The sequence below is a fragment of the Corvus cornix genome, chromosome 5, assembly GCF_000738735.6.
Source record: "Corvus cornix cornix isolate S_Up_H32 chromosome 5, ASM73873v5, whole genome shotgun sequence".
Lineage (NCBI taxonomy): Eukaryota > Metazoa > Chordata > Aves > Passeriformes > Corvidae > Corvus > Corvus cornix.
Genome location: NC_046335.1, coordinates 35435795 through 35459858, shown reverse-complemented (window position 1 = coordinate 35459858; position 24064 = coordinate 35435795). Strand labels below are relative to the sequence as shown.

The following is a 24064-nucleotide window of genomic DNA, read 5'->3' as shown; positions in this document are numbered from 1 at the left end:
TTGGGAAGTACCATTATAAAGTTCTTTTCCCAGTATCTTTTTGTAAGTATCATTTCTCTTACTTCCACTAAACTGTCTCCACCAGTATTTTCACATTTAGAAGTCTGGACACCAGGCCAGAATACTATTTATCAATTCCACTGCTCTGTAGAGGGACCGATTTCCTTTACATACAAAAACTCATTCATTTGCATTCATTGAACTTATACAAGACTCATCCATAAATGTCACATGCAAATATTTTACACTAACGAGATGAAAATATTTTAATTAATTTGGACCATGCTAGTAATAGTGCAAGCTCACTTATACTTCCTCCATACACTGCTAAAATTTGAGATGGATCCATCATCTAAGTAACAGTACCTGTAAAAAATGAGCTATTGATTACATATAATTGAAGACTTCAGACAAGTCACCATCAGCATTTCACCACATTACTTTGAAGAAATTAAAAGGGACTACATGAACGCAATGGCTTTCATCTTTTTTTTTTTTTAAAGACACAAGATTAACTATGCTTTTTCTTTTCTTTTATGTGACAAGATCTATTTTTCATGAAATCATGCTGACTGGCATCATTGACAATTTTTAACTGGCAGTTATTTACTGATATAGTCCCAAATCACCTTCTTTTTTATTTCCAGTTGGAATGAAAACTAACTCAGGCTTACAATTCTCTGGAACATTGCTTTTTATTCTTTGCAAGCTCTAGGATAACTAGGGGTTCTCTAAGTCTGTGAAATTTTCCTGGTTTGAGATCTTTAAAAGCTATTGTTGTTGAATCAGAATTCTTCTAAGAATACTTCTAAGACTATAAAATTATCCAAAGCCTACTGACTTGATGAGCTGATCCCACTGAAACTGTCTTTTGGCACAGTCTGTTCCAATTGTAACATCATAAAAATGCAACATCCTCTTCAAGCAAAAAAAATTCTGCATCATTACTTGCTTCATGTTACATAAAAAATTCAGTTACAACTGACTTCCCAGATTTTTTTCCCCCTATTATGCTGCTTTAAGTTTTATCACTATTCCACCTCATCAGCTTAGTCTAAAGTTTGCTCAGGGAATGATGATACTCTGGGTGGTCAACAAAATGTGTTTTGTACTTGTAGAAAATTGGGGTTTGGGCTATCTAATGAGGCTTCTAAAGTACAGCTTTTCAGATAAAAATCTCTGGTAGAAACAATGCCCCTGGTTTGGACTCCGCTGGACTGAACACAAGAAAAGTGAATTTAAAACCCAATTTTATTCCTTAAGAAAAAAAAAAAAAAAATTGCAGCTGCTTCTCCCCATTCAATCCTACTGTCCTAGGTTGCAGTGTATTCTATTACCATCCTCTTGAGCTGTGTGTTTCCTTGCCTCCTCCCCCCAGACTATCTTTCTGTTAATTGCCCATCAATGCCCTGCTGCATGACTCAGAGATAACTCCCTCTGGACTATCTTCTGTTAATGAGCCTAATCAACACCTGGCCTCATGACTCGTTACCCCATTGTGAGATGCTCCACCCAGAGGGAGGAACCAAGCATTCCATCCTGGATATAATCTGAGATTCCGAACACCACAGACACCCTTTCCACTGGATTTCCAGAGGACAGGAGCTACATAGCCACCACTGGACTTTCTGAGGAAGAGCAGACCCTTCTATAGGATCACCGCTTCGACAGAACCACATCCATCGCTTCAGGAGGACGGCAGTCAACCATCTTACTGGACTGCTACCGCCACCCTGACTAACAGGGTGTCAGGTTGTATCCTGACTCTGTCAGTTTAAACCAGTTTTCTGCCTTTTTTTTTTTTTTTTTTTTAATTTCCCTATTAAATTGTTATTCTGACTTGGTGTCTCCTACTGGTTTGTTTTCAAACTAGTACACCTACTCCATAACACACATTTTTATATCTGGTTGCTCCTCACCAGTACCCTTAGGACTAGATTATGTCGATTTTATCAATTCATCTTAATTATATCTACAAAAAATGGAAATGTAACTGTGACTGGATCTGCAGTAGCACAAGGGTGTGGCTTCCCTTAAGGAGAAGGCAAATCAATAAATTGTTGCCTAAGGGCTGAAATTCCACTTACACTTCCTTCCTCTTCTGCTATTCACTCTCATCCCTTACGTGGCAGTAGGACTTTGGCACTTACTCTGACTGCAAGGAAAGATAATATCCCTCACCATAACTGGAGACAAACAACCAAGCAGTAAACCCCAAATATATCATGATGGCAAGACTTCTGCTTGCTTGTTGAGTAAACTCAACTGGCTTATCAAGTTTTCTGAAAACAAGAGAACTGGTACAAGGAAGAGGGAGGAATTAAGTCTCCCCCTCTTAGTGCTTAAATGCTGTAAATCAGGTCAGCTGTAACATGAAACTTTAGTCGTTGATTGCAAAAACTTACTAGAGACTGATAGGTAATCAAATTGTTCCAGAGGGAGACAGAGAAGAATATAATTGCAAACAAAGGTCACAAACCTCAGGCTCTCTGCTCGAAACATACCTTATCCTATATCACACATCTAGCTTACTTTCCCCAGGAAACCATTATTTTTCCTAACTCCTCTGTCTTCGAAGGATAGCAACCAGCATTCTCAAAAAACATGGACCAAAGGCTACCTCTCAGCCCTAGAAAGAATGCAGAAAGAGGAGACTATGCAAAGAGTAACAAGAGCCATCCAACCAATGGACAATGCAGGGAAGAAGAGTTGGGAGCTGAACATATTTTGAAGGCAAGAGAGAAATGGGAAATGAGATTATTAGCAGTAACACGCAGTTAAGAAGCTGAAGGTTTTTCTTTTAACAGACCATCAACTTAATTCTAACCAGGCATCCCTGTTGCTTTTATCTGTAAGAAACAAGCTCTTTTGACCTGCATTCGCTAAGGAGAAGAAACTCAACCCTAATCATTGGAAGGTAAGGAACAAGCACTCTCCAGGTCGGTCATCAGACCAGCTCCGTCCATCAGGAAATACAATACCATCCTGCAGACAGAACTCTTTTAAAGGACTTTTTTTCTGAAATCCTTTTAAAACATTTTTAGAATAATGAAGAACAGAGGGAGATCTGCATCTCATGGTGCCAGTATTATTTTGACAGGGGGGACAAAGAGGGGAAGTATCTGGGTAATGTTTGGGATTTGCTCTTTTCTGTAAGTCAAAAGGCTTTGATCTGTTGCTTTGGGCTTTTTTTCTCCCTCCCATACACATCCAATGGAAATTATCATTCTTGGTTTCAGAGTAGAACCATGCGATAAGAGAACTGCACTCTGGTTTTTCAGATACACTGTTGTCATTGAAACATGGGTATTTATGTGTGTATATATAGTTATATCTATATAGTGTTAGTTTGCGCCTGCAAAATCTGACAAATTAGAATTTTCTTTCTAGAGTGACAGCTATAATGAAAACAGTGAGTGAGGAAGACAGATTTTTATTTTTATTTATGTATTATCTACTTTGAAAAATTTAGAAATGGATTATTAAGTTATTAGTATGTCCAAAGATTATTATAAATGCTAACTGTCCAAGATGTACATTCAATTAAATCCTCAGTACATCAAGTCTTGGCACAGTGGGAAGAAAGTTCCCATATTTTAGGATTTTCTTGTTTTCATCTTTCAAGTGTCAACCCCTGTCCACTTCCATGGGTACCCAAAGCTGTGTTTCAAGACATTTATATTTGTAGCCATCGCTACCACATCTATCAGCAATAAAATCCTCAATATTCTTATATTCCAAGACTCTGAAAGACTATTAGATATAGCACATACCATCAGTAAAATATACCATCAAAGAAATACATAATTCTTGCAAATACTATTAAGCATCAACTGAATTTTACGTGTTTGGAAAACAAAGAATCATTCTTAAAACTCAAGGAGAAATAAAATTTACCTACCTTTCTGGTAGAAGAATTTTCGATAATAATATGCACCAAGGTCTACATGTTCAACGATGTATCTTTTCACTCTGTCTAGGTGTAAAATCAGGTTCTCCTTGGGAACTTCCAGAACTGCAACTCCAGCATTTGTGCAATGAGAACTCAGAGTCGACTCAAATGAGGCACTTTCACACCCACTGAAGGAACCTGAATTAGATTTGGAAAGGCTGATCTTCCTTTCCCCTTCCCCACCAATCTCATTACGAAAATAAGGACAACTCATCACTAGTTCATTGCTTTTATCATCCCCCTGGTCCATATTGAGACTTCCTTTTGAATTCAGGTCTTCAGTGCTGCCCATTGGAGAATTGAAACTTGCAGAATGTGACAAAGGTCCAGAGACAAGTGATGCTACAGCAGCAGCAGATGCACCTGTCGTTGTGTTCCTTCTTTTAATAACATTATGCCTGTTGATTGCTGCTTCATTTAAATCAAATAAAATACTCTGTACATCATAATGAGCAAAACACTTCGGACATGTCCAAGGCTTAATGCTATCTTCTGACCTGTTATCTTCAAGATCTGAAGACTTCCCAAGTTCCCCTTCACCTTTGGCATTGCGCAGCTTACGAAAAATAGATGAATCTCCTGTCTCTGATTTTGAGCGTCTCTTGAGTGGCTTCTCCCTTTCCTTAAAGAGTCTCAGGTTTTCCCTTTGAGTAATAGGTCCATCTATCACATCTAGAGAGAATCCTGAACCCTTGCTTCCACTGGCAATCAGGAGCTCACCGAGTTTTGTTGTGCCTGGGCTTCTCTGATCAGACTTTTCATCTTTATAGCCCTTCAATAAGTCAAAAAAACTTTCCCCTGAAGTTCCCTGCTTATCTATGGAAGATGTGCTGCCATACTCTCTGTGCAGAGATGGTCCAGATTTAAATGTAGGTGAAATACATTCATCAAAACTATCCACATCAAGCTCACTTATGGTAATGTCGCTGTTGCTGCGCTGCCGTATTCTGCGAAGAGCTTTCCTTGGGGAACTGGGATAGCCATCGGGTGTAAGAAACCTGGAATCTAGATTCTCAGATTGTCTGGTCTTGTTTTTAAGTGTGCTCTGGATGCTCTTTAACATGACAGAATCACTAGCATTCAGGTTAACAGAGCTTCCCTGACTCCCAGGACTGCTTTTAGAAGACATGCTGTCAAGGCAACTTGATGTTTCAATATCCTGACTAGATCTGCTTGCCTCCTTGATGTTCTCCTTCCTTGGGGGCCAATCAGCAATCCTTGCCCTGACCCCCATTTTAGGGACTCCAGGGGTAGAGGTAACGTGATGGGAACTCTCATTGCGAGGAGGTCCAACTGGCGCCATGACTGCAGATCCTAAGCTGCCATTCTGTGACCTGAAGCGCCTCATGTAGAAGTCATCCGAGTGGACTTTTGAGGTGCCATCTGTTCCGACTGATACCCCAGTGGCAACAGCCCTTTCGGTCTGGGACCGCTTCAAGCTGGTCATGGTCTTTCAGTACGTTCAACCTTAGTAAGTTCCAAGGAAAAACACAGTCATTTCTGCTTTTTAAATGCACAGTTCTCTTTTGGAGAATAGTCTCCAAAATACACAATGGTTGCATGAGATCTTAATCATGGACATTTAAGGACACAGTTAAATGCAGGATGTCTAGAAAATTCAGATATTCAGTAGGTTTTGATAAGCAGTAATTTCCTTTAACTTCTGCATTTTAAGAAGTAGCCATGCTCCAATACATTCAAATTGCTTCAACTTGTGCTCCAAAATATCAGAGTTTTAATTGAATCGCTTACGCTTCTTTTAAGCCTAGAACAGAAAACAGAGATAAAATCATTAATTCTTTAATATATAACGTTTTTTGGTAACTGACACTATTAAGGTAATTATTACACATAATTAATATTTTTAACAAACGTGCTTTAAATCACACTGATCATCTCAAAAATGCAGCATTGTGTTACATGCTGGTGAGGAGTTCTTGATATTGTTGGGCTGCCTTCTGAAAAAATACTTCTGGATTCTGATTCCACACAAATAGAAATTTTTCCTTCTGAATTGATTAGTGGTACTTTTTAGTTGGGTTAGTGAACAGTGTTACAAAGTACAAGTAGGGAGCTTCTCAGCTAAGGACACATACAGCATACAATTCCCAGAGAAATGATGTAAGAGCCAGATCAGGACTCCAATTTTTATTTATAAACACTTTAAAGAATTTACCATTTACAAGTCATACATCCTTGGTTGCTATTAGGTATTAACACTACCTATTCAACTTTCCTGTTAATGTAAATAGCTGGTATGTTAACTAAAAAAAAAAAAAAGCAGCTAATTAGCAAAAAGTGTAAAAAATTCTAAGAGAATGGCTGTCAAGAACATTCATTCTGTGCTTTGCAGACTAGTTGCAGACTAGTTGCATAGTCCAGAAAGCATGTATTACTTCTGTCCAGAGTTTACAACATATAAGAAGGTTAAAACTAAATAGAAACACATACTTTTAAGTAACTCGATATGAAAAGTTTCATTTATTTCCCTGGCTAACAAAATTTTGTCTACCACAGCTCCTGTATTATCCAACTTCACAAAGTCACAGAAATTAAATGCTTTCCCATACTTCATCAGTACAGAAGTGATTACAAAGCCTTTAGTACACTGCCCTTTGAGGAGCTAAAAAAAAAATAATCCACAAATACATCCTTGCTGGTAGAAGACAAAAGCATGGGATTGTCAAGATAAAATCTTGCATTGCTGTGTACATCCTTTAACACAAAGAAGTTAATAATTTTCAAAGGCTGAACCAATTACACAGAATGTGTCCTTTAAATATTTGCCAAATGTGTGCAGAGATGCTGCTGAACCAGCACGGCATTGACAATACAGCATTGTCTAAAATCAAGGCTTTCTGATGCTTCCAGGGAAACCAGCACTTTCTGCAGTCTCAGAACTACAGTACTTTGCAGCACACTAATTAAATACCAAGCCAGGGAACTTTCTGCCTCCAAAGGCAGCACGTTTAAACTTCACTTGCCATATACAGCACCTCTAAAATAGCGGCTCTTAATATAAATCTCAACACATGAGGAATACTTAAAATGCAAGCTGACTGCATCACACATAAGAACGGTGCGAGTCACCCAGGGTACTACTGTATTTGCACAGCCATTTACATAAACGCAGCTCTTTTCCTTGTAATGCTGCTACAATCTTAGAATCATAAAATGGTTTGAGTTAGAAGGGACCTACAAGATCATCTAGTTCCAACTCCCCTGCCACAGGCAGGGATGCCACCCACTAGATCAGGTCTTGAACACCTCCAGGGACGGGCCATCCACAACTTCTCTGGGCAGCCTGTTCCAGTGCCTCACCATCCTCACAGAAAAGAACTTTTTACCATTTAATCTAAATCTTTACTTTTTTTTAGTTTAAAACTGTTCGCCCCTTGTGTTATCACTATTTGCTCAGGTAAAAAGTCTCTTTCCATCTTTTTCAAAGCCCTCTTTAAGTACTGGAAGGCTGCAATGAGGTCTCCTCACAGCCTTCACTTCTCCAGGCTGAACAATCCCAGCTCTCTCAATCTGTCTTCAAAGAAGACTTTCTCAAGCCCTCTTACCATCTTCATGGCCTTTCTCTGGATGTGCTCTAACAGTTCCACATGTTTCTTGTCCTGAGGAATCCAGATCTGGACACAGTACTCCAGGTGGGGTCTCACAAGGACAGAATAAAGGAGAGACCAAGCCCCCTGGCCCTGCTGAGTTTGATGCAGCCCAGGATATGGTTGGCTTGCTGGGCTGCACTTGCAGCATTGTTGACTTCTGTACAGCTTTTTGTCCACCAGCACCCCCAAGTCCTTCTCCACAGGGCTGCTTTCAACAAGTTCATCTCCCAGTCTGTACTCATGTCTAGGATTGCCCTGACCCAGCTGCAGCACCTTGCACTTGGGCCTGTTGAACCTCATTAGGTTCTCACAGACCCACTCCTTCAGCTTGTCAATGTCTTCCTAGATGGCATCCCCCTTCCTTCTGTTGTGTCAACTGCAGCACTCAGCTTCGTGTTGTCAATAATACTGCCGAAATAATAGGGTTTTTTTCTAGCTAAATAATTAGAAAAACTTTAGAAAGGCAGTCTACCCATGCTGCTGTTGCAAAACTACTGAATATTCAGCTATAACTTTTCATGATTTTCAAACACACTCCAGCCTAAGAACTAATCAGGCTGGTGAAACAACTTTGTGCACCATCAGATCAAGGAAGGGAAAATGCAAACACAGTGTGCCATGACATAACCTAAATGTTTTGCCCATGCTTTTCAACACTGCATATCAAAGAGTGTTTAAGCACTATTAACCTCCATGAAATGGCAACACTACATAGCACTTCCTAAAGATCTATACAGGCTTGTTTTTATAGGCAGGACAGAAGGAAAACAGAATGAAAACTGATAAGGATTTAGGGCAGGAGAACAGGCTAAAAGGGATCGTAAGGGAAAAGTCAAGCTGAGAGTTGAACACAAAATATACAGAAGTACAAACATGTACTACCACAAGCTCCTCCCCACAGCCTGCAGTGAAAGCCAAGATTTGTCCCTCTCTGTTCCCCTTCCACCATCAGTATCTCTGAAAGCAAAGTGTACACCTCCTCCCCCACAAATGCTGTTCTAGAGAAATGGATAACCTAGTAGTACAGGCTTCTCATTAACTTAAGGGCACAAGTTCACACAGCAATTCTAAAAATTCCCAAGCTTGGTGTTGACCATATAAGCATCCAAACACCATCAGTTCTCCCTACCTCTCCAAATTGTATTTTTTCCCTTAAAATTTTCCAGGACAACAATCCTAAGGAAGGCTATAGATACACAAACATATATACAATCATATATGAAAGAATACAACTAAGGTCTATGTAACATATTCTTGACCTATTCTATACATGGTTTTGTCATTAGTTACATGACCACATATTGTATTTTCCAAAGGAAATTCTCTATTCCTGACTGAGCTTTACAGATGTTTCACTCTGGGGACCAGCTGTTTCATGTTCTGCAGGTTTTGGCAGCTGTCCTCCTTCATCTGCTGTAGCAGCTGGAATACAGGCCATAAATGATTATGGCAATAGTTAATATCATACTCTGAAGAAATGAACTCCACCCTTGACTGTGTCTGTATGAATTAAATCACTGTTAAGTCAAATTTTTTTGAGACTGCAACCACCTGTCAATTTTTATTTCTCTAGACCTTCCCACCTCGGTGTCTAATTTGAGACCTAACAGTCTGGTGTAAAAGGTTTGATTAGCTCCAATCAAAATAATGTGAAAACATTACATTTGATAACATTAAAAACTCCTAAAGCACAGGTCCTGGGTACACTGGTTATCAGCTTTAATGAAAATAAACAATAACAGCAATCTGTACTTTAACCTTTTTTCGTATTCATTATTTACAAAACATGACAGCATCAGAGACAGGGCGAATCACACTTGATTTAAATGACCATTGGTTACCAGTAACAGCTGTTATTTTGAACTGAAAAACCTGCCAGAAGTTAAATATTAAGCAGCAAAATTGCTGACACAAAATATGCAATCTATTAAGTGCAGTTACAATTACAAGATAGGCAGTATGGTACCTACTTCTAAAGCCAAGAGCAGCATTTGTGAAGAGTAACAATTCATACTTTGTTCCTATTTTAATATAGGAATAAGGCAGAGCTATGAATATCTGTGCACACCGAATATGGCAAGGACAAACTCGCATAACCATGAAAATGTACACTTTTCCACTTCATCTCAACTTACTGAGGAGGCCAACGAAATAATCAGATGAACCGCTACATATAAAAAGCTGTACATGAAAACCACATGCAAAAACTACTGAAAGGGTACATGAAAATTTAGTACTGATTCTATCAATTAAAAACCTGAACAGAGAGTTAAGAGAATAATCAGAAAACCAATTATCTGCTTATCAGATTGCATACAATAATTAGTTAAGCAGTCCAAGGATCTGTTCAAAATGGGTCTCAGATCATTAGGACAAATTTTATTCTTAGGTTTTTACCAGTACCAGATGACTGTGTATCTAATCTCAACTCAAAATGAGCACAAACCTATCTTCATTCTTATGATTTCTATTTATATCTGTTTAAATCACTTTACTCTCTCCTCCAAAGCCAAAGTTTCAGGTGTAGGACAAAGAACCATTCTTATAAAACTTAAAAGGTCCCTGTAGATGAACTGCAAGATAGTTTTGCAGACTCCATCATTCTTACAAGGCAGAGAAGTCAAGGATCTTGATTTCTTATTTGTCATGCCTGAAGTCAGCCACCCAGAAAAATGAAGACCTACCAGTCAAGATTTCATCTAGAGACCTTTTGAAATACAAAGCAACAAATACAAGCAGTTGATCAAGAAGAAATGTCTCACTCAAATCAGTTCAGGGTAGTAAAAAACCCTCAACTACTGCACAGTAATCAGTTTCTATCTTGGATCCAGTTAGACAAAGAAGATAATTCAACAGCTAGTTAAGGTGAGTGGAGAAAAGGAGCTCATGCCTGACACATCATTTCAGAGACCTATTAGTTTTTCCTAGCTTTAGTTTATGTGGAATCATGCTCTTTTTCCTTGCGATGTAGTGACTTTACCCACAACTGAGTCTTACTTGATGAGATTTAGCAATTACTCTTATCTGCTGGGAACATGATGAGACTCCAGATTCTGGAATCACGGGTGCTAATGATCCTAATAGTCTGATGTTGACAGAGATAGATTTGGGGGCACCAAATTATTCATGATTCATTTCCAAAGGAAAGACCTCATACTTCACCATCACCCCTCATTAAAAAGTGGGATTTTAAAAGTGGCATTTTAAAATTAAAAATTTGGAAATGAGTGAATCAGTTTTGACTTTTAGGGAAGTCTCACTTTTGCCAAGCTTCCATACCACACGCTCCCTTCACTCCAAACAGTAAAATATAGTAGAGGGTGGTAAATGCAAAATATTGCCAGGGATACTTTCAAATCACCGAAACTGTAGGATAAGGAGATCAGAGTAACATTTTAACAGCAAGCAGTTGTTAAGAACTTAACTGAGATCTCTGTTCCATGGGGTTTACTAAAATACAGTCAATTTAGGAAATGCAGTGCAACAACACACACATTACTGGCAGCAACCCTTGCTAACTTTTACTTGGAAAAGAAATGGCATCAGCATAAGCCCCTGAAAACTAGCAGCTCCTCTAAAACTAGAAAAATAAATGAGAACAAGGAAAAATATTTTATATATGAAACCCTATCTATTTGTGTCACAAACTCTTAACTGAATTATAACAGATCAGACCCCAGGAGGGAATATTAATTTATCAGCCAATTAAGTTATTATATGTACAAAATAATGTCTAATTGCATAAAATTAATTCCACAGAGGAGAAAAATTCAATTTAGCCTTTTGAAATACTTTATCTGGTTACCTATTATTAACTTCATCCTTCTCTTCCCAGGATTACTTTCATCATTATAATTGTAGGAAAGCTGAAAGGTTCATCTTTCTGAGGAAGTTTTTACCAACTGAAAATCTATTTGAAGAAGAGTGTTTAGTATTTTACTAACTTACCGTGGTTTTTTTGGTTTGGGGTTTTTTTTGTTTGTTTGTTTTGGGTTTTTTTCAAACTTAGGGTAATTGCTGGCTTTGTGTTACCTAAGTTTGAGGTAACTGCCAACTCTGCATAGACAGACACTCCCTCAACCTCCCTTTTGTCTCTCCACCAATTTATGTGTCTAAAAAATTTGCCACTGATTCACATGTCAGCAGGTCTGTGTTTCTGCCTTTTTCTCTGAATGTTTCCTTGCACCCTAACCATCAGAAGAAAACCTTTGCTCTGAGGACACCGAGTGCCATCTGTTGCCATACATACAGTATCACCTGCACTGATCTGCTAGGATTTAACAGTGCTTTATTCTTAGCTTCATTCTCTGCTGAAGTAGCTGATGCAAACACACATGAACTCAGGCAAGGTTACACTGATTTTAGGATGTAATAGTAATTACTGTAACTACCATCAACTTCTGCACTCTTGCAGTATGCCTCTCTACAGACAAAGCCAAGCTCACTTTGCTTCCATGGCAGAACAACCGGAGGATGTGCAGTCACTACAAAAGGGTGCTGACTTGAGCACATCCACCATGGCACTCAGCAGAATTTGCTCCCCCAGGTTTCGAGCCCTGCTAACCATGGCTGTAAACCATCAGCTGGCTCAGAGCACCGTGAACCATCTGGCCTCCCTGTGCAGAAGACCATGAAGTCACACTCAATAATCATAATCTCCTGCAGTCAGTGGTAAATGCCTGTGACATAACAGGATGGTAAATGAAGCATAATAAAAGCTATCAAACTGAGACAGATATAGCAACACAGGGGACACTAATCTCCCACCTGTGCACTTTAGCACATTTTGCTCCATTATGATTTCCTACTCATTATTCATCATGCAAACACAACATCTCAAAGCCAGAACTGCATCCTCTGTTTTCACATCCATTTTGTACGCATTAATCAAGACATGGGTATCACAATTCTCAAGTGTACAAGTAACTGTTGCTGAAGCAAATACTTTAAAATTCCTTTTAACTGAGACAGAAGAGTGAGAAAAGGACTGCACATGGTCATTCTTACTTCAACATTCACAATATCACTCATCTAGTTAAGTGTAGAATCCCTTTCCTGGAAGCTAATTTACAGGATCTAAAAGAGAGATGATGAGAAGTCTAACTGCACGCTATACTGTATTCTATTCCTGGAACAAATTTGTTGATAACAATTTACTGTTGAAAGAAGCGCTTGCTCTCTAGGAAACAAGTCTACACCAGTGGCAACACAGGAGAGCAAATTATTCTAGCTCACAGATACCATCTCTCAAGAAAGTGAACCTTTACCAACTACGAAACAGTTTGATTTATACCCCTCACTTTTCTTATTTTAAAGAGATGTTTCTTTCTCAGTTTCTAGCTGTTGCTATATTGCATTCTCAGGTAATGGTTCCAGAAACAGACTGTTCTTCCTGGTGTATGGACTCTTAGAAAAAGTTGCTTTACTGACAAGTGTCCAAGTTAATCAATGACTAATATCTGATGCTGCGACAACCTTACCTATGAAGAGTCACAAACCGAAACAAAAAAACCATACCAAGAAACAACCTCCCCAAAAATGGGCTGATACTTCCTGGCCTAGGTACAGCTCAGCATTAGGAGCTGCAAATTCCAGTAAGTACCAAGGATACCCTTTCCTGAGGTTTGTATCCTTGCTCATAGATGCACAGCACAAAGGCTCGTGCATATCCTTTCTCCTCCAGCGTGGCCATGATTTGTTTCCAGCATAACTTTGGTACCAAAACAGAGATAGAACTTAGCCTGTGGTCTCTGAGCTGCTTCCACTGGCTCCACTCATGCTGGCCATACTTGGCAAACCAGTACACAGTCATCAGCATGTCTCATAACATGCTACAAACATCAGAGTTGACTGAGAGACCTCAGCTTGGAAGAGGGAGGAAGAGGGTATTTAACCTACTATCGCTAAACTTCCAGTTGTTTCTAAGTAGTCTGGAGTGCAACTCAAAACTAATTTAATTTTTCTTGTAACGGGTGTTGGACTGTTGTTGGGGAAGATGAAACAGGAAAGCCTTGGAAATATGATTGCCTGACAAAAGATTTTGGGAATATGAAAACTACAGGCAACATCGAAATGAAAGCCACTTTTGAAATACCAGGTCTTAGTTACTAAACAACTAGAAAACAATGGTATGGCCACTGAAGTAATCCCCTTTTGATTGAACAATACCCTCTGCTACCAGGCAGGTCCAAGGGTCAGAGCAGACCCTACTAGCTCAGCAGAAGGGGTCCAAAGAGTAGTTTTTAGAAGTTAAGATGTAACACTCTATGGTAATATAAGAACTCTTATAGGCTGTATGTAAATGCTATAGGATTTGTATCTTGTATTAGATTGGTTAGTGACAATTAGAATATTCAGTACAGAAGATGATTTATTGTATTGTAACCAGGACTTCAGACATTCTCATTCTCTCTTCACTTCTTACTTCTACTTCGATTCTCATACTTCTCTCTTCCACTTCTACTCTTGCTCTTACTCTTGCTCTTACACCCTCTCTCTCTCTCTCACCCGTTCACTCTCTTGCTCTCTTGGGCCTGCTCAGAGCTGAGTCTAGCAGCTCTGAGCAGTGCCCCAATACCCACGCCCTTTACAATAAACTGGCTGTGTCCCGAGACCTGCCTATAGAGATCTCTCGTCTCCATCCGTTACCGTCTACGTCCGGCCGTCCCGACTGGACCCAAGAACCCCCGAAACCTACAGACTGTGTCACTAATTCAATAAAAGGATTATTAAAAAAATATAAACCCTAATTTTGCTAGCATTTAAGACCTTTTTCTCAACACCATTAATATTCCTTTATCACTGCAATTGCTTCTCCCTAAAATTAATGATTTGGTAAAAGAATTGCAAGGAGCTGTTCTGCTGCCTTCATGAAAGTCATCCAGCTCTCAAACGTCCACAGAGCACTATTTCTCCATAGGTTGGCTGATCATGAAGTCATGTGTTTAAGGGAGAAACAAAAGCAGCTTTCAGGAGCAAAAGTTAAAATTTACCTAAAATTAATAGGCTTTGTTTCCACAACCCTGATATTAATAATCTAGAGAGCCTCTCATATTCACACACATTCCTGAAGATGTTCTTGCAACTCTTGCTCTGGGCTTTAAAGGTACTGCTGCAGTGCTGGACAGAAGAATTACAAGCAGAGGGACTATTTCCAGACATCCACACCCGAGGTGTTCATCCATTCCTGCCTCACCAATGCTCCTTTGCTTACATCCCAGGCCCCTTCAGCAGCCAGTCACACACTGACTCCTATCACTCTGCCACACTGATGGCACTGTCAGCAATCATCCTCCACAATCCTTCCTTCTCAACCCTGGGACCCTTCTGCCATGCAGCCTCTTTGGCCATGGCCCCCAGCTGGATAGAACAAACCCCGTCAGATTGGAATTTTAGACCTCCATCTGCTCCCTCAACAAAAGCCACTCAAAAGACAGCTGAGCATCTCATCAAACAAAATATTGTTTCTTCAAGCTTCCAAATAACTATGAATGAATTATGAATGAATGCTCAATGAATTTGCTTCCTTATCTGCTAATGTGAAAATACCAAGTAGATCATTACTTGAATCTACTACAGTTCCTGTATATTTAAAAAAAAAAAAAAAAAAAGGCAACTGGAAGTTCTACAGATAAAATCAAACACTATGCCTGCAAAGTGAAAAACAAGTTTAAGCTACTACTGAAATACAACATTTAAAAGTACACACCCAAAAAAGGGGTTTCCTCTTCCAAATAACTTATCTAAAATGTCAGTTGAACTATCTAAATAGTATTCCTTTATGACAAAGACTTTAACACAAAGTTGAAGTATCTTCCCCCTAAAATACATGTTTTGCTTTTGTGTGTAGGGATATACACCATGGATATTTTTGTATACATACATCTACATATATTTACACACAAGATGTTCATGTTACCTTTCCAAAGCTTCTCTAGACAGAAGTACTTAAATATAACATAAGCAAACATGGTAATCAACCCTCATATCATTTAAAGACTTCCCACAAGTACTAGTGTTTTACATTAGTAAATGAGCTTAAGGAATCTGCATTCACTACTGCTACGTGAAGAAAACAAAATTAAACCTAAAGCCATCAAATGTTCATTGTATGTTTCTACAGGAAATTTTGACTCTAATAACCTGGAATAGGCTCTGCAGCAAAAATCTTTTAGGTATTCAGATTATTCAAACTTTAGCCAAGTAAAGACAGTATAAAAATAATTATATTTAAAACTAGAGTCCAGACTATAAAGTCATACAAGGGCTAAAGAGAGCAAGAAAGATTCTTTTAATAGTTCACATGTTTGAACAGCTAAGCATGTAATTCTCAAACAATCCTTGCAAAAAGTACAGCAGCTTCCATTTCAAATGACTGCCATATGCCGTCCAGTGTGCAACACCAAGAAAGGAAGTCAATTAGAAACCTTAAAGGAAGATATGAATTTGTAGCAAAAACTTAATTTTTTTTTTTAATGCTATGATTGTGAACAACTGCAACATCCAATTGAAATGCACTCAGTTGAACCCTCCACAGCCTTCCACTAAAAATCCTTTTGGGAAAAAAACTAACAACTCAGTAATATTCTTTTCATTGATATGCCAAGCTTATCTTCTTTAAATTGCAAGTTTTGTATTACTATACTGCTAAGCTCTTGAAAACATACTGACTTATCAGTGTAAAGAACTTAATCTAAAAGTGCCGATAAACAAAAAGTAAAAATAAATAAGGTTCCCCATATAAAAGTAGGTTAAAATAAAGGGTTTTTTTAAAAAGTTAACTGTTTCTTTAGATACTGATCTTAGAAGACAAAACAAAAAATTAGTAAGCAAGAGATTTTATAGGAAAGCAAGAATAACTTTCAGCAACTCTTCACTTTTGAGTATTTTCCATTTTCTTCATTTGTCTCTTAGACCATCAGCTTCATACTTTGCCTGCCATCATTTAACTCACAAATGTGCAATCCCATCCACCAGCCAAACTCTGGTGTCCTTTCAGTGGAACACTGAAATAGGCTTCAAAATCAGTTATGTATCAATTTGCAAAGGATTCTAAAATGACTGCCACTAGCAAACGCCTAGACCACTATGAGAGTGATATTGATGGATTACTGCATGCTGCAGTTCTCCAATATACTCCACCCCAAAGTGGGGAACTGAATACTGGGTGCAACCTTCTTTTTGGAACGACATTTGGTGTTTTCTGAAGCCTACTTTATCCATACAAGCGAATAAAAATGACAACCAGACAATGTCTTCAGACAATTAAACTGTTCACATAGAAGGCACGGTAACAGCGTCAGTAAGTCACATATTCTTAGAGCAGTGCTTATGGCAACCCCTCCCAATGCTCCAATGTAACAGATACTCCTAAACTAAAAAGGCTGTGGCCCTTGTCCAAGGAAGATGTTTATTTACTAGTTTGGTTTCATTCAGAGTTAAAGACAGGGTCATCCCACAGACCAAAAAAGAAAACTGTCTTAAATTACCATTTGACACACATGCTGTGTAAATCTAACTTTATGAGGAACCATAAATCCACCAGAATAAAAAAACAACTTTTAGGCTTCTCTAACTCTTATATAACATAAGCAGGCATGACATCAGAGATCCCTGGGGATAATTCACTTTCCTGTTTTTGACAAAACACATACAACAAGCTTTTTGTCCTTGACGACCACATTTATTTTCCAAATGTATGCATTACACATGTATTTTGCAAAATACCATATTCATGGATAGAAAAGAATAAAGAGTTCAACCTCCACACAGGATTGTACATAGCTTTTTTGTTAATTTTCCTTTAAAATGTCATTTAAAATTAAGACTAAAAAACCCACCGTTTTAAATAAGACTTCACCAGGTTTTGGGGGATGAAAATATATCAGAAAAATATGGATGGGACCTGTAAACAGCTGACAGGAATTTATGAGCACTAGGTGTTCCATCACCAGCTGACAAAGATGAGTGTGCTACATCCATTAATGATACCACTTCAAAAACTGAAAAGGATGTCTCAAGCTTACAATGTGAAATGCAAAAGAATGACATCTAAACCTGCAAATAGCTCTAAAAACCTAGCAGAGAACAGAGAACAACTACAGAAACCTTGTACTCTGCGACATGAACAAATATTCCAATGGCACTCTCCTTTTCCATATGAGAATGTACACAAAAACATGAGGCAAAAGCCAGACTGCTCATACATAAAGTATTATTCTACATCTAAAATGCTTCAAGTACTAATAATGGTGAATAAAACAATGTAGAAAAGGACAAAAACCTACCTGCCAAAACTTGCAGTTACTCAGCAGAAATCTGCATCCTGAATGATTGCAACATTTATGGTTTGGAAAATAATAAAGCTAGATAAAAATATTTCAGTTGATTCATTTCTTGTGAGTGCTGTGCTAGGAGTGGGTGTTCAGGCTGGATTTCACAAGGCTTAAACAGAAGAACTCTTCATATGCAGAAAACCAAGAAAGGTTACTCAGAAATTCTCTCTTGTGTAGATATCTCAGCAGGGAACAACATGTAGATGACACCCTCAGGTTCGATGATGTCAGTACATTATGTTCTATAAACCTCCATAGACTGTACAGTCAAAGCAACTGAAAGCATCCAACTAGACAGTATTTAAATTTTAAAGACAGCAATACAAGTCACCCACTGAGGGCAGAGAGTTATCTCCAGCAACCACAAAGGGAAAATAACACCTACCTGGCCAGATACATCAACACTTCAGCAGTGGTTGTGAAAGTGTGCACAACTCATTGTGTGAAGCAACCAACACCAAATTGCAATACCAGGGAGAAGCAAATAAGCAATTCAAGTCATGAATCCAGTCAAGCTGGCAAACCAGGATACAAACTGAGAAGAGCAAGCAAGGTGGCAGCGACATCTAAAAACACACTTTGCAATTTAAATAAGAATCAGTCTATTACAAGCACACATATGCCATCCAGATATCTTTAAACCTAAGAAGCAAATTTAGGTGGATGGTTGGATACTACCAGTTGTCTCAAAGTGTAAGTAAACTTTTGTGTGTTTGACCTGCCCACCTGTCCAGGCAGGTCTTGTAGCAACTGTCTTTCCAGCCCAAGACCCAACTTACTCTTTACATGATTTATTCACTTTTCTGTAAGTTGGGCTACAATAACTCACAGATACCACAAAAATAAGCCTCCAGCCAAACATCCCAAACATAGTCCAGCATGTCTATTTGAGGCTTTTTCATTAAAAACTACGGAAGTATGATGGAAAAATCTTTTTGCCTTATGTGATTTTTTTTTCCCCCCCCAGTCATGGTCAAGTAAAAGGAAATCTCTACATCTGTTCCTGGTTCACACGCATGAAAAACATTTTATAAAATGAAAACAGATTTGAAATCATTTAAATTCCAATACTAAACCTTCAAAAGTAAATTACCTACAGAAAGTACATGTGTGGGTGTATTCCTGTATCACTGCATCAACAGCCTTAATCAGGCTTGCATACTATTTCTGATTATGGTTCATTATATAAAATCACATTGATAACAGTTCAGCAAGAATGTTTGTTAACCCTTTCTGAAAAAGGGAAGTATCATTCTTGCACCAGTTTTCACTGTTGATGTCTGTGTGTGTGGGAGTGACTTTCTCCAGCCACCCCTGACTTTGTAGAAGCCGTGACAGCCAACTGTAAACCACACAAATCGGCTCGAACTCTCCATCAGTGTAAAGGCTATGGCTCCTCCCTATACTGAGTATGGAGACTCCTGCAGACTCCTCCTCAGCTCCACTTGCTCCTGCAACCCCCAGGTCCTTGCAGATTTCTCCCCAAAAAGCAGAGTTTGAAGGCTAATGCACCCCCCTGCTCACACATAGTCAAAATTATTCCAATTGCATCAGCTGGAGCCACAAATCTCCTGCTCACAAGCTGAAGACCCTGCTTGGAGTTCTGAGGAGTGTTTAGGAATACAAACACTACTTTGAAGCCAAATATGCCTTTTTTGATTCACAGGGCTGCATTTTCTTAAGAATTTCTTTTTTGGTTTTGTGTCTACTCTTCTATTACTCCGAAATGGGGATTTTATCAATATCATGTATTATCTGTTAGCCAGATCAATATCTGAAAACTACTTGAAAATATCAGCAATTGTGAAGCACAGCAATACTTCTCAGTTGGATTTCTGATGAGAAAGGGATTGTACCTGTGCTCCACAATCTGCTTGTTACATTTCAAGATAAATTTGGTCTTGATTTCACCCTGTAAAGACCAGATGATTTTGAACCTCCTTCCATTAAGAAACTTTGCTCAATGATACCATCACTGTTAAAAGCAACTCATCTTTCTATATTGAAACATGGAGTTTTTCCTAGAGAGAAGCTCTCAGAAAAATGGTTGGTTTTTATGCCAATTTCAGTAGCTGATTCAGTGAACAGTCTGATGCTAGCACTACTCAAGTTTTCATCATAACGCAAAACTTCATCCTCCCACTAAAGAAATCCTCTTCAATAATTACACAAGTTTAAGTCTCTAGGATTTTACAGAAAGATGCCAGTATAATTAAGCTGTCTTATGTGCACATATGTGTTTGGAGCAGGGCTGTAGGGAAAGGAAAAAAAATGAAAAAAAATCAGACCCCATCAGTTCAACTGGCATTGTAACCCTCAGGAAACCATTCTTCAAGCCTACCATGAGCACAGCAATGAGATTAGAGCAGACAAATCTATTTGGAGTTGGTCACACACAAAACAAGATGTTACACCTAAAAGCACTGTATGGCTAAATCTACAGATACTTCTTTTTTTCACTACTTTGTACTTCATGCTAACCATACAGTCATCATCAGTAAGTCAGTTTTTGAAGTAGTGAGACACGGCTCAAAATAAGATCACAGTTTTAAATCTGCCTGATGAGCACAGTTTCCTAAGATCACAGAACTGCTTCAAAACACTAACTTTTAAAATAAAAATATTTGGTTTCCTTCCAAGTAAAGTACTTGGATCAGTTTCTGCTCACCTGTACATTAATACAGACTTGCCAGAATTTCCACTGAGAATGAGCACTCATCCTAGTTGAAAATCTCTCTGAAATGAAGCACATAAAATTTCTGATAGTCCTGAGTGGTTCACTTCAGAAGAGGGAGTAAATTTTTGGTGAATCTTTTCTTTCTTATTAGAAAAAAAAAAATACAATTACTGGAAGAAATTCTACAGTGAAACAAACCAGCTTTTTGAATCTTTAGACTGTGTTTGAAGTTCTGAAAGGGGTGGGTGGGGGCAAGTTATGTGCTAGAAAATCATGGTGTGTCCACTGAAACATTACACTGTTCTCTTACCATAAAAACAGAAAAGTTCTATAAAGCAACCAACAAATACACATACTTAGTTATAAATCATAACCATGATGTATGGATGCCAAACCTTAGCTTAAAAAGTGGTCAGGTAAGTTCATATACGAAAAGTGTCATCAGGGGTTTCAAGTGAAAATAGCTCAACACAAAGTTGGGGAAGTTCTTTAGCCAGACTTCTAGAAACTAGGAAAACATAGCATGAGATACACAACTGTTTGCTCCTACCTTTCTCTTCCATACAAACAGATGCAGCACTTGCCTGACTCAGAACTGCTCTTGGCTATGTTCTTATCTAAGATGAAAGTATCAAGTTTTATTAATAACAGAAATTATCTTAAGGGAATAGATGTTTCTGTATTGCCATCTCAGATGAAAAGCAGGAGCAAAGCCCTTGAAGACTTAAGACTCACACTGGCCCAAAGTTTCAGTTAAAATCTTGGCTATTACTTCTATATTGCAAATCTGTCTCCCAAAATCCGCATGCTACTCTACTGGAATGGCTTTTAAAAAGGAAAATTAGGTCAGAATAGCCAATAAACTGAAACAAACAAACAAACAAAAAGGCAAGGAACGTAACAGAAAATGTGTGGGGAGTGTTAGTATAGCCTAATGCAGCTTCTGAAAACTTAATTACTGTCAAAAGTAGTAACTGACTTCAAAATCCTCATTTAAGACCTATGGCTCAGAGATCAGCTATTCATAAGGCTGCCTGTCAAATTACAAAAAATGAGCATTTTCATGTTTTGGCAATTTGCAAGTGTATGTAATCAGAGAATGAGGACTACAATCTAACAGGTTATTTTAGAGGCGAGCTTGTGGACTTCTCTTGTCACAGTAATTGCTCTAACAAAAAACTCTTTCCTTGAAAGCCCTGTCTTTACTCTATTGAACCTGAAACACAAGCATTTAAGACAAGTCATCTCTGAATTGCCCCTTAAAGGAGACTTTTGGGTTTGCCCTCACTGATTATAGATCAAGTCTACAAAACCACACTCTCTAGACTACCATTAATTAGCTAGAGTGGCACTGTCCACCCACAGCTCTCAGACAAAAAACCTTTTGACAAACCCATGGGAGATAACAGGACAATGGAAATCAAAAACAGATGAGTGGAAAGGCACAAGATTATTTTAGCAGTCAGAGGATCTGAATAGTAAGAAAATAAACAGTGAAGGAAAAGGGTGTGCCTGGAAAGACAAGAAACCTAATACCTTCTTTTCCTTAATGTTATTTATCCATTCATTCATCACAGCTAATAGTGAAACTACTACAAAGCCTGCTTTCTAAAACAGAAGAGAAAGCTTTGATTTCAAGGTGAAAAGTACATTATATACCATCAACAGTACCTACCTTAAACTGAAAAATCTGCATACACTGGGAGATGTTAGAGCTGTGCACTGCTACTATGCAACAGTACTGTATAACTGATAATTTTTAAAAAAATCAGCTTGTGATACTGACATATTCTAAATGAACTGTGCAAAGAGGGCACCAGGAACAGACCAGTATTGCCATTTTTCAAACCACGTTGTTTTAGAGTCAGTATCATAACTTCGCACTCATACAAAGTCATTGCATCAACTCCCACAAACTCTATTTTACTTACCTTCAAGGAGAAAAGTCATCAGTTCAAAGTATGCCAAGAGAAAATATTTTACTTGTGAGTATATATGGAATGTGAGCAAAATAGGAAAGTGCAGTGAGAGAAAAAAAGTAGAATATAAGGCTGCATGAAAGTCACATGCAAAGAAACTGGGATGATGCTACATTAGTGCTAATACATATGAAAATTACATCAATGGATCTCTTTCCACTGTTCCTGCAAACTATCACTTAAGAGATTAAAGCATCTGGGAATCATGGAATAACATCCCTTTGGATGCATGTAACAATCTCAGTTACATGATGCTAAAATCCTCACGTTCATTACACTTCCTGGACTGAGTATGACGACTATTGCTGCTGTGAGAAGTAAGTTTCAGCAATCCTGGTTACATCTCAAATCTTTGTGAAAACTATTCACTTTCCAAGTACAGATTAAGAAAAAAAAAATTGAGGAACAGAAGAGTGTTTTAATTTTACAGTTCTTACATAGCACTGTGTTTTCATCTAAATTACATACCCAAAGTAATGCAGTCCTATCTTACTAAAGCATTTGAAAATAGGAATAAATTAAATTATAATGGGAATGTTTATTTTGAAGTACAGTATCCTGGGTTTGGCTGGGTTAATTTTCTTCATAGTGGCTGGTATGGGGACATGTTTTGGATTTGTGCTGAACACAGGGGTTGATGGTATAGAGATGGTTTTGTTATTGCTGAGCAGGGCTTGCACAGAGCCAAGGCCTTTTCTGCTTTTTGTACAGCCATGCTGGTGAGGAAGCTGGGAGGGGTCACAGCCAGGACCGGTGACCCCAACTGACCAAAGGGACATTCCAGACCATATGGCATCATGCTCAGTATACAAAGTTGGGGGAAGAAGGGGGGACATTACAAGTGATGGTGTTTGTCTTCCCAAGTCACTGTTGTGTGTGATGGGGCTCTGCTCTCCTGGAGATGGCTGAACACCTGTCTGCCCATGGGAAGTGCTGAGTTAATTCCCTGTTTTGCTCTGCTTGTGTGAACAGCTTCTGCTTTCCCTGTTAAACTGTCTTTATCTCAACCCACGAGTTTTCTACCTTTTACCCTTCCAATTCTCTCCCCGATCCACTGGTGGGGGAGTGAGCGAGCGGCTGCCTCAGGCTTGGCTGCTGGCTGGGGTTAAACCACAACACACAGTCAAAATTCAAATGTTTCATTTATTTCCACTGTATGAACACTATTTTTATTTCGATACACCTCCTGCTGCAGTACATTAACCCACAGCTCTAGTGATATACCAACAGAACTCAGCTCACATTGAGAGTAACACATTCCTCCCTACCTCACATCCCCTCAAACAAATGGTCAGAGCTCCCTTAAGGTATGTCCACAGAAGAAAACAAAAGTATCAACAACAGAGACCTAAAATTGAACTTCATAAAGACAGAAGGTAGTGCTCAGTGCAGAGATTAAGTAAAAGTTGGAGAAACAGAAGCAGTCATGAGACCTACGTGTGAAGGTACTGCAAGTACACTCAGAAAGACTATCTTCCAGTTTTAAAAACTACAATGAAAAGTTCATAAAT

At 38.6% G+C, this 24064-nt stretch overlaps 1 protein-coding gene across 7 annotated transcripts in view; it reads right to left on the bottom strand.

Moving 5' to 3' along the window:
* Positions 1 to 24064, bottom strand: part of SIPA1L1 (signal induced proliferation associated 1 like 1) — a 207035-nt gene that overhangs the window by 67969 nt on the left and 115002 nt on the right. For all 7 annotated transcript variants that reach the window (XM_039551749.1, XM_039551752.1, XM_039551748.1 and 4 more), the window contains one exon: positions 3902 to 5717. In XM_039551749.1, the coding sequence (XP_039407683.1) occupies positions 3902 to 5399 (1498 nt within the window). In that variant the 5' untranslated portion in view covers positions 5400 to 5717. The remainder of the gene's footprint in view (positions 1 to 3901; positions 5718 to 24064) is intronic.